Here is a 12,149-nt window from a genome sequence, read left to right as displayed (position 1 = left end):
TGAAAAAACAATTACTTAATAAATGTTTGCAACTTGTTCTTTTCGCTATTAATTGATTGAAAACACTTATGAATGAATATCTTTTGAAAACCAATTTCATGTTTAATATTGTGTTTTGATATGTTTAACATCTCTTTTACAATCTTAGTCTATTAATTGATTGAACCACTTATGAATGAATATCTTTGAAAAACAATTTCATGTGTTGAAATTGTGTTTTCATATGTTTAACATATTTTTTACAATCGAAGGTCTATTGATTGATTCAAACACTTATGATGATACCTTCGAAAAATTTCATGTGTTCAAATTGTATTTTGATATGTTTAATACTTCTTTTACAATCTAAGGTCTATTAATTGATTGAAGCACTTATGATATCTTTGAAAAACAATTTCATGTGTTAAAATGATACGTTTAATACTTCTTCATTTACAATCTAAGGTTTTATAACCTAGGAAACTATAAGAAAGTGAATGTTATGTTCTGTATAATAATAGTTTAAAAGCATCTTAACTGCTGAAAACAATTACTTAACTAAATGTTTGCAACTTGTTCTTTTCGCTATTAATTGATTGAAAACACTTATGAATGAATATCTTTGAAAACCAATTTCATGTGTTAAAATTGTGTTTTGATATGTTTAATATCTCTTTTACAATCTTAGTCTATTAATTGATTGAACCACTTATGAATGAATATCTTTGAAAAACAATTTCATGTGTTGAAATTGTGTTTTCATATGTTTAACATATTTTTTACAATCGAAGGTCTATTGATTGATTCAAACACTTATGATGATACCTTCGAAAAACCATTTCATGTGTTCAAATTGTATTTTGATATGTTTAATACTTCTTTTACAATCTAAGGTCTATTAATTGATTGAAGCACTTATGATATCTTTGAAAAACAATTTCATGTGTTAAAATGATACGTTTAATGCTTCTTTCATTTACAATCTAAGGTTTTATAACCTAGGAAACTATAAGAAAGTGAATGTTATGTTCTGTATAATAATAGTTTAAAAGCATCTTAACTGCTGAAAACAATTACTTAACTAAATGTTTGCAACTTGTTCTTTTCGCTATTAATTGATTGAAAACACTTATGAATGAATATCTTTGAAAACCAATTTCATGTGTTAAAATTGTGTTTTGATATGTTTAACATCTCTTTTACAATCTTAGTCTATTAATTGATTGAACCACTTATGAATGAATATCTTTGAAAAACAATTTCATGTGTTGAAATTGTGTTTTCATATGTTTAACATATTTTTTACAATCGAAGGTCTATTGATTGATTCAAACACTTATGATGATACCTTCGAAAAAATTTCATGTGTTCAAATTGTATTTTGATATGTTTAATACTTCTTTTACAATCTAAGGTCTATTAATTGATTGAAGCACTTATGATATCTTTGAAAAACAATTTCATGTGTTAAAATGATACGTTTAATGCTTCCTTCATTTACAATCTAAGGTTTTATAACCTAGGAAACTATAAGAAAGTGAATGTTATGTTCTGTATAATAATAGTTTAAAAGCATCTTAACTGCTGAAAACAATTACTTAACTAAATGTTTGCAACTTGTTCTTTTCGCTATTAATTGATTGAAAACAGTTATGAATGAATATCTTTGAAAACCAATTTCATGTGTTAAAATTGTGTTTTGATATGTTTAAAATCTCTTTTACAATCTTAGTCTATTAATTGATTGAACCACTTATGAATGAATATCTTTGAAAAACAATTTCATGTGTTGAAATTGTGTTTTCATATGTTTAACATATTTTTTACAATCGAAGGTCTATTGATTGATTCAAACACTTATGATGATACCTTTGAAAAACCATTTCATGTGTTCAAATTGTATTTTGATATGTTTAATACTTCTTTTACAATCTAAGGTCTATTAATTGATTGAAGCACTTATGATATCTTTGAAAAACAATTTCATGTGTTAAAATGATACGTTTAATGCTTCTTTCATTTACAATCTAAGGTTTTATAACCTAGGAAACTATAAGAAAGTGAATGTTATGTTCTGTATAATAATAGTTTAAAAGCATCTTAACTGCTGAAAACAATTACTTAACTAAATGTTTGCAACTTGTTCTTTTCGCTATTAATTGATTGAAAACACTTATGAATGAATATCTTTGAAAACCAATTTCATGTGTTAAAATTGTGTTTTGATATGTTTAACATCTCTTTTACAATCTTAGTCTATTAATTGATTGAACCACTTATGAATGAATATCTTTGAAAAACAATTTCATGTGTTGAAATTGTGTTTTCATATGTTTAACATATTTTTTACAATCGAAGGTCTATTGATTGATTCAAACACTTATGATGATACCTTCGAAAAAATTTCATGTGTTCAAATTGTATTTTGATATGTTTAATACTTCTTTTACAATCTAAGGTCTATTAATTGATTGAAGCACTTATGATATCTTTGAAAAACAATTTCATGTGTTAAAATGATACGTTTAATGCTTCCTTCATTTACAATCTAAGGTTTTATAACCTAGGAAACTATAAGAAAGTGAATGTTATGTTCTGTATAATAATAGTTTAAAAGCATCTTAACTGCTGAAAACAATTACTTAACTAAATGTTTGCAACTTCTTCTTTTCGCTATTAATTGATTGAAAACACTTATGAATGAATATCTTTGAAAACCAATTTCATGTGTTAAAATTGTGTTTTGATATGTTTAATATCTCTTTTACAATCTTAGTCTATTAATGATTGAACCACTTATGAATGAATATCTTTGAAAAACAATTTCATGTGTTGAAATTGTGTTTTCATATGTTTAACATATTTTTTACAATCGAAGGTCTATTGATTGATTCAAACACTTATGATGATACCTTCGAAAAACCATTTCATGTGTTCAAATTGTATTTTGATATGTTTAATACTTCTTTTACAATCTAAGGTCTATTAATTGATTGAAGCACTTATGATATCTTTGAAAAACAATTTCATGTGTTAAAATGATACGTTTAATGCTTCTTTCATTTACAATCTAAGGTTTTATAACCTAGGAAACTATAAGAAAGTGAATGTTATGTTCTGTATAATAATAGTTTAAAAGCATCTTAACTGCTGAAAACAATTACTTAACTAAATGTTTGCAACTTGTTCTTTTCGCTATTAATTGATTGAAAACAGTTATGAATGAATATCTTTGAAAACCAATTTCATGTGTTAAAATTGTGTTTTGATATGTTTAATATCTCTTTTACAATCTTAGTCTATTAATTGATTGAACCACTTATGAATGAATATCTTTGAAAAACAATTTCATGTGTTGAAATTGTGTTTTCATATGTTTAACATATTTTTTACAATCGAAGGTCTATTCATTGATTCAAACACTTATGATGATACCTTCGAAAAAATTTCATGTGTTCAAATTGTATTTTGATATGTTTAATACTTCTTTTACAATCTAAGGTCTATTAATTGATTGAAGCACTTATGATATCTTTGAAAAACAATTTCATGTGTTAAAATGATACGTTTAATACTTCCTTCATTTATAATCTAAGGTTTTATAACCTAGGAAACTATAAGAAAGTGAATGTTATGTTCTGTATAATAATAGTTTAAAAGCATCTTAACTGCTGAAAACAATTACTTAACTAAATGTTTGCAACTTCTTCTTTTCGCTATTAATTGATTGAAAACACTTATGAATGAATATCTTTGAAAACCAATTTCATGTGTTAAAATTGTGTTTTGATATGTTTAATATTTCTTTTACAATCTTAGTCTATTAATTGATTGAACCACTTATGAATGAATATCTTTGAAAAACAATTTCATGTGTTGAATTGTGTTTTCATATGTTTAACATATTTTTTACAATCGAAGGTCTATTGATTGATTCAAACACTTATGATGATACCTTCGAAAAACCATTTCATGTGTTCAAATTGTATTTTGATATGTTTAATACTTCTTTTACAATCTAAGGTCTATTAATTGATTGAAGCACTTATGATATCTTTGAAAAACAATTTCATGTGTTAAAATGATACGTTTAATGCTTCTTTCATTTACAATCTAAGGTTTTATAACCTAGGAAACTATAAGAAAGTGAATGTTATGTTCTGTATAATAATAGTTTAAAAGCATCTTAACTGCTGAAAACAATTACTTAACTAAATGTTTGCAACTTGTTCTTTTCGCTATTAATTGATTGAAAACACTTATGAATGAATATCTTTGAAAACCAATTTCATGTGTTAAAATTGTGTTTTGATATGTTTAATATCTCTTTTACAATCTTAGTCTATTAATTGATTGAACCACTCATTAATGAATATCTTTGAAAAACAATTTCATGTGCTGAAATTGTGTTTTCATATGTTTAACATATTTTTTACAATCTAAGGTCTATTGATTGATTCAAACACTTATGATGATACCTTTGAAAAACCATTTCATGTGTTCAAATTGTATTTTGATATGTTTAATACTTCTTTTACAATCTAAGGTTTCTTAATTGATTGAAGCACTTATGATATCTTTGAAAAACAATTTCATGTGTTAAAATGATACGTTTAATACTTCTTTCATTTACAATCTAAGGTTTTATAACCTAGGAAACTATAAGAAAGGGAATGTTATGTTCTGTATAATAATAGTTTAAAAGCATCTTAACTGCTGAAAACAATTACTTAACTAAATGTTTGCAACTTGTTCTTTTCGCTATTAATTGATTGAAAACACTTATGAATGAATATCTTTGAAAACCAATTTCATGTGTTCAAATTGTGTTTTGATATGTTTAATATCTCTTTTACAATCTTAGTCTATTAATTGATTGAACCACTTATGAATGAATATCTTTGAAAAACAATTTCATGTGTTGAAATTGTGTTTTCATATGTTTAACATATTGTTTACAATCGAAGGTCTATTGATTGATTCAAACACTTATGATGATACCTTCGAAAAACCATTTCATGTGTTCAAATTGTATTTTGATATGTTTAATACTTCTTTTACAATCTAAGGTCTATTAATTGATTGAAGCACTTATGATATCTTTGAAAAACAATTTCATGTGTTAAAATGATACGTTTAATGCTTCTTTCATTTACAATCTAAGGTTTTATAACCTAGGAAACTATAAGAAAGTGAATGTTATGTTCTGTATAATAATAGTTTAAAAGCATCTTAACTGCTGAAAACAATTACTTAACTAAATGTTTGCAACTTGTTCTTTTCGCTATTAATTGATTGAAAACACTTATGAATGAATATCTTTGAAAACCAATTTCATGTGTTAAAATTGTGTTTTGATATGTTTAATATCTCTTTTACAATCTTAGTCTATTAATTGATTGAACCACTTATGAATGAATATCTTTGAAAAACAATTTCATGTGTTGAAATTGTGTTTTCATATGTTTAACATATTTTTTACAATCGAAGGTCTATTGATTGATTCAAACACTTATGATGATACCTTCGAAAAACCATTTCATGTGTTCAAATTGTATTTTGATATGTTTAATACTTCTTTTACAATCTAAGGTCTATTAATTGATTGAAGCACTTATGATATCTTTGAAAAACAATTTCATGTGTTAAAATGATACGTTTAATGCTTCTTTCATTTACAATCTAAGGTTTTATAACCTAGGAAACTATAAGAAAGTGAATGTTATGTTCTGTATAATAATAGTTTAAAAGCATCTTAACTGCTGAAAACAATTACTTAACTAAATGTTTGCAACTTCTTCTTTTCGCTATTAATTGATTGAAAACACTTATGAATGAATATCTTTGAAAACCAATTTCATGTGTTAAAATTGTGTTTTGATATGTTTAATATCTCTTTTACAATCTTAGTCTATTAATTGATTGAACCACTTATGAATGAATATCTTTGAAAAACAATTTCATGTGTTGAAATTGTGTTTTCATATGTTTAACATATTTTTTACAATCGAAGGTCTATTGATTGATTCAAACACTTATGATGATACCTTCGAAAAACCATTTCATGTGTTCAAATTGTATTTTGATATGTTTAATACTTCTTTTACAATCTAAGGTCTATTAATTGATTGAAGCACTTATGATATCTTTGAAAAACAATTTCATGTGTTAAAATTAATGGCATTTTCATGTGTTCTTCTTGAATCAAAGTAGAAAATAAGGTGCGGAAGCAATGGGTGAGATGATCAAGACCCTCCTAGGAGTTCTGTTGGCCTTGTAGGTGCATGATGAGTATGGTGTTTGAGTGGTTCGGCCAGCTCAAGGGAGAAGGTGAAAGGATTGAAGTTTAGAGCCTAGATTTCTAGGAGAAGTAAAGCTTGTGCACAAAAATGGCAGCATAACCTTACTCAATTAAACTTGAAAATACAAGGTGTAGGCTCCTCCTTTTATAGGCTAAGGAGGACCATAATGCAACCCTAATGCTAGCCAAATGAAATGTAAATGTGAAGCACATGGGTGCACATGGGTGCACAAATGAGCACATGGGGAGGGGTGTGTCTAGTTTTTATGCTCACCCCCTCCATGGGCTTTCTAGACCGGCCTTGGTAAATTTAGAGGTTTTTTTAGAAACTCTAAGTTTACCTAGGTTGGTGTTTTAGGTGCCAAAATTAATTCTAAGAAAATTACAAATAAAGTTCCTATGCTAATTTTGATAAGAAATTAAAGTGTACTCTACACTAGAGTTTATGGCATTTGAACATGTAAAAGAACGTCTTCTTGGATTCTCTTGGCCATAACTCTATGGTTGGCCCAAATCTACCCTTTGGTGGGCTTGCATGTGGGCTTGTGCTTGGGCCTCTTCCATCATCCCCTCCCTCTTGAAAAGGATTTGTCCTCAAATCCATTGCTTCTTCTTCTTCATGGCTAGGGGAATGGATGTGGCTAAACTCTTCTTAAGAAAAGTGACAAGCCTCCATGATTTATTTTCAAAAATAAGGGACAGAGCTCCAAAATTTGCAAACATAGCTCTCCCATGCTCACCACACGATGAAAGCCATGCCTCCAAGACTAGACGGTCTAGCCTATGATGAGGAGCGTTTAGACTCAAAAAGGAGCGTCTAGCCCATGAAGAGGAGCGTCTAGGCCATGATGAGGAGCGGCTACATAAGGAGCGTCTAGGCCATGATGAGGATTCCTTCTAGATCGTCTAGCTTCACATACACATGGGTCAAAGCTACGGTTTTGGGAAGAGAAGACCTTTGTAATTGTTACATAAAGGCCCATTAGGGGTGCTTAGTAATTAGAGTAGTGTAGAAAGCATATTTGTGTGAACATTCTAGAAAGACCATGGAGGGGGTGAGCATAAAAACTAGACACACCCCTCCCCATGTGCTCATTTGTGCACCCATGTGCCATGTGCACCCATGTGCTTCACATTTACATTTCATTTGGCTAGCATTAGGGTTTCATTATGGTCCTCCTTAGCCTATAAAAGGAGGAGCCTACACCTTGTATTTTCAAGTTTATTGTGAGTAAAGTTATGCTGCCCATTTGTGCTCAACTTTGCTTCTCCCTAGAATCCTAGGCTCTAAACTTCAATTCCTTCATCTTTTCCCTTGAGCTGGCCGAACCACTCAATACTCATACCTATCATGCACCTACAAGATCAACGCCACTCTTAGGAGGATCTTGCTCACTCTCATACATTGCTTCCGCCCCATACTCTACATTGATTCAAGAAGAACTTCATGAAAATGCCATCACCCAAATTGCATTTGATTGTCGATGCTACTTGCATAACTCCTTGTCCCAAAAGTACCAAATATCCCACTGTTTTGTGTTTTAAGTCCTTCATCTCTCTCTAATGTACGGAACTTGAAGCCATTTACATTGTAACCATTGTAACGTTTTGCACAATCAATTGGCCCCATAGCTAAGAACTTTAAATCATCTGAGTGAGGTCCATTCAACTCATTTCTTATCTAAAAAAGAGGAAAATATGATCAAAACAATTCTATATATTCAATATAATCAAAAGTCAACATTATAAATTATACATACACGACGAGAAAACCATTCTGCAAATTCTCTATGAACTCTCTTATCTATCACAGAGGATGACCGTGTACGACTTCTTAATTGTCTTCGTATAATGTCTCTAAATTCTCTAAATTAAATAAATAATAATTACATGGTTAGTGTTCAATTGCAGATGAATCATAATAAGTTATAAAGTCAAAGTACTTACTGAAGGAAAGGGTCAACTTGGGCACAATTAGTCAATATATGACGATGTGCTTGTAACTTTTCCTTTGCTGATAAAGAGAAGTAAGTAAAAGACCCAATTGGTTTTCCAACAGGTGGAAACAAAGTGCTTGCACTAGATGATATAGTGTCTGGTTCATCATCAACACGCCTTATTCGATTAAATACAGTCTCAATTTCATTTAAATATCTTGAACAAAAGGTTAAAGACTCTTCAGCCATGTAGCCTTCAGCTATTGAGCCTTCTGGTTGTGCCTTGTTACGCACATAAGATTTCAACTTTCCTAAATATCTCTCAATGGGATACATCCATCTATACTGGATAGGTCCTCCAAGCTTGGCATCTTCCACCAAATGCACAATCAAATGAACCATGACTGTAAAAAATGCAGGAGGAAATAATATCTCCATGTGACATAATGTGAGAACAACTCTATTTTGCAATTGGTTAAGTTCATCCACTTTTAAAACTTTACTGCATAAGTTTCTAAAAAATGAACACAAATCAATCAAAACATAGCACACTTCCTTAGGGAGTGTCTTTCTCATTGCTAAAGGTAGAAGTTGCTCCATCAAAACATGTGAATCATGACTTTTCAATCCTCCAAGCTTACATTGTTTGACATCAACACATCTACTAATGTTACTTGAGTAGCCATCTGGAACAGTGATGTTCTTTAGTGTTGTCAGAAATGTATGCTTATTTTCTTTTGTCAATGTATATATAGCAGGAAGATATTTATTATTTTCATCAGGCCAAAGATCAGGTCTAACACCCCAATCTTTTAAGTCCTTTCGTGCCTTTAGGCTATCTTTTGATTTTTTTCTTTGGTTCAATAATGTATACACCACATTATCACATACATTTTTTTCAATGTGCATAACATCTAGATTATGGTGCAATAAATTGTTTACCCAATAAGGAAGTTCAAAAAATATACTTTTTTTTTCGCCATTGTAGAGGGCCATCAATAGCTTGGTGATCTCTGCGTTGTCGTTTCCCCAGTTCCTCAACTTCTGGTTCTTTCCCAAATATGATATTGACATTCCCAACTTGTCTTAAGACATCTGTTCCTGATATTGTCAAAGGAGGATTTCTATTTTCCACACTTCCATCAAAATGAATGCGGGCTAATCTGAATTTGTGTCTTGCATTTAACCAACGTCGATGATTCATGAAACAAAATTTACCCTGAATCTTCTTAGGAGTAGTGTCAAAATTACACCTAGGGCAAGCCAACCCAGTATGTGTATTCCACCCAGATAAGGTTCCAAGACCAGGAAAATCACTAATGGTCCACAATATAGCTGCATGCATATTAAACACTTCATTGCTATATGAATCAAAAGTTTTAAGTCCATTGTTCCATAGCTCTTTTAATTCTTCAATTAATGGCCTTAAATATACATCAATATCATTTCCTGGTGCTCTTTTACCGGGAATGATCATGGAAAGAATGAATGAACTTTGCTTCATACACATCCAAGGAGGAAGATTGTAGGGTATGAGTACAATAGGCCAAGTACTATGACTTGTACTCAAATCACCGAATGGATTGAATCCATCAGCTGCCAAACCAAGTCTAACATTTCGAGCATCTGAAGCAAATTGAGGATTCATTAGATCAAAGTTCTTCCATGCTTCAGAATCCCTCGGATGCCTTAGTATGCCTTCATTTGTACTTCCTGATGCATGCCATTGCATATGCTCGGCTATTTTAGAAGACATAAACATTCGTTGTAAGCGTGACTTCAATGGAAAATATCTTAAAACTTTAGCAGGAACTTTCTTTTGCTTTTTCAGAGTACCATCAATAGTCTTGTTCTTCTTTCTTCTTTTCCATCTAGATTCATTACATTTCTTACAAACTTCTTTGTCTTTGTCTTCTCCATAGTACAACATGCAATCATTTGGGCAAGCATCAATTTTGGTGTAATGAAGGCCAAGCTTATTAATGATTTTCTTAGCTTCATAGAAGGAACATGGAATTTTAGCATAATCAAAGGCATCTGCTAACAAGTCCAATATCATTGACATTGCCTTGTCATTCATTCTACATAGACATTTGATGTGGTACAATTTGAGCAAGAAAGAAAGTTTAGAATACTTGCCACATCCTTCATACAAACTTTGTTGCCCATCATGCATAAACTTCAGATACTCAGCAATTTCATCAGGCATCATTTCGCTTGATCTAGGACGCATATCCTCATCATCCTCCAGGTTATCATTACAGAAAAAATTTCCAAATGCGTCATTAACCATGACACGCATGGGATCATTACCAGAAACTTTATGCTCATTTGATTGGAAAACTGGAGGTGTTTCAGTCGTATTTTGTACAAAACTTGTCTCGCCATGTAGAAGCCAGAATGTATAACCTTTTGGAAAAGGATGAAGAATCAAGTGCTCATGTGTTGCTTCTCGAGTTTGCCATTTTTTAAGATTGCATTTCGGACATGGGCAAATTATCTTACCCTCAACGCTCTTATTAGCAAATGCAAAGTCCAAAAATTTATTCAATCCATCCATGTACTGACATGTATTTCGAGGCATGTTAATCCAAGACTTATCCATATCTAAATGGAATTGTTTGATAAAAATAAAGCAAACCTAACATGAAAGTTAAAAAAAAACATGTGTCAACAAGAGTATTAGAATGCGTAAAAGAATAGAAGTGAAATAAGTGTATAAAGTGAAATGCAGCAAGAGTGAATAAGATAGAGTAATTAATCACTATACTTTTCAGATACATTAAGAAAATAACAAAATAAGTGGAAAATGTGGTCATAAATCTATAATAGAGTCCGACCACAACTATTGAATTCATTATTCCGATGTCTTCCGCATTATTCCGATTTCTTGTAGGAGTTGGGAGGGAATTGAAAGCAGCTTTCACACTTGGGTCATTTATACTAACCATCCTTTTTGCTATGAGTGGTTTTATCCTATCAAAAGGTACCATGGGTACAAAATAGACCAATCACATACTTTCCACTATGTTCTGTTCTACACTAACAATTCACTTTTGTCTTCTTTATGATTCCAGACAACATAAAAAAATGGTGGTTATGGGGCTTCTGGATATCACCTATGATGTATGGACAGAATGCTATGGTAAATAACGAGTTCCTTGCGGAGAGATGGAGACATGTAAGTTTAAATAATATATACCTGTATGCCTTCTTTACTATGTAAGTTTAAATAATATATACCTGTATGCCTTCTTTACTATATAAATATTATGATATTTAAAACATATTTTTTTATGATAGGTTCTACCTAACTCTTCGGAGCCTCTTGGAGTCGAAGTTTTGAAATCACGGGGATTCTTCATCCAATCATATTGGTTTTGGATAGGCGTTCTGGTTTTGATTGGATATACATTACTTTTCAACTTTGGCTACATCCTTGCTCTTACGTATTTGAGCAGTGAGGGTCTTCAGGTTAAATATTCAATACACGTGTATTGAATATTTTATGTGCCTTTAGAGCATGCTTGACTTGATGGTTTTGAAATTTAAAAATGTCTAAAGATGTTTAAGGTTGCTTAGACTGGGTGCATTTGGGGTCACGTATCTTCTAATTGTAGTATTATTCTATACTATTGCATTTTCTTTTTGTTTTTATCCCTGTTATTTTGGTTTGTTGTAATAGCTTTCCCTTACCAGAATTAAAACTAAGTAACATTTTAAAAATTAAATAATGGTAAAAGGGTTTAATAGAAAGAGATAAGGTTTAGAGAGAGAACAGTAAGAAATTTCAGGAAAAGGATACTCTCTTAAGAATGTAGGGCCACAAATATTCATAGACTACTTAGAAATGGCAATGGTAGAGCATGATTGAGCGACCTCAATGCTTAAGAAATATTTCAGAGGGATTTGAGCTAGTGGTGGATACCGCA

General features: G+C 30.7%; 1 protein-coding gene and 1 long non-coding RNA gene across 2 annotated transcripts; one reads left to right on the top strand and one right to left on the bottom strand.

The window, feature by feature from the left end:
- Window positions 1–8,077: 8,077 nt before the first annotated feature.
- On the bottom strand, window positions 8,078–10,852 carry LOC137836413 (uncharacterized). Its single transcript, XM_068645133.1, has 2 exons — window positions 8,228–10,852; window positions 8,078–8,137 (listed from the first exon to the last, which is right to left on the bottom strand). The coding sequence occupies exon 1, from the start codon at window positions 10,820–10,822 to the stop codon at window positions 9,173–9,175; it is 1,650 nt and encodes a 549-aa protein (XP_068501234.1). The 5' UTR covers window positions 10,823–10,852; the 3' UTR covers window positions 8,078–8,137; window positions 8,228–9,172.
- A 311-nt stretch (window positions 10,853–11,163) lies between these two features.
- On the top strand, window positions 11,164–11,680 carry LOC137836412 (uncharacterized). The gene is made up of 3 exons (XR_011085260.1): window positions 11,164–11,203; window positions 11,295–11,398; window positions 11,521–11,680. It is a non-coding gene; the product is annotated as an uncharacterized lncRNA (long non-coding RNA).
- The last annotated feature ends 469 nt before the right edge of the window (window positions 11,681–12,149 follow it).

The sequence above is a fragment of the Phaseolus vulgaris genome, chromosome 4 (genome assembly GCF_000499845.2).
Source record: "Phaseolus vulgaris cultivar G19833 chromosome 4, P. vulgaris v2.0, whole genome shotgun sequence".
Taxonomy (NCBI): Eukaryota; Viridiplantae; Streptophyta; class Magnoliopsida; order Fabales; family Fabaceae; genus Phaseolus; species Phaseolus vulgaris.
The sequence above is the reverse complement of the archived record's forward strand: the minus strand, read 5'-3'. Positions and strand labels throughout refer to the sequence as shown.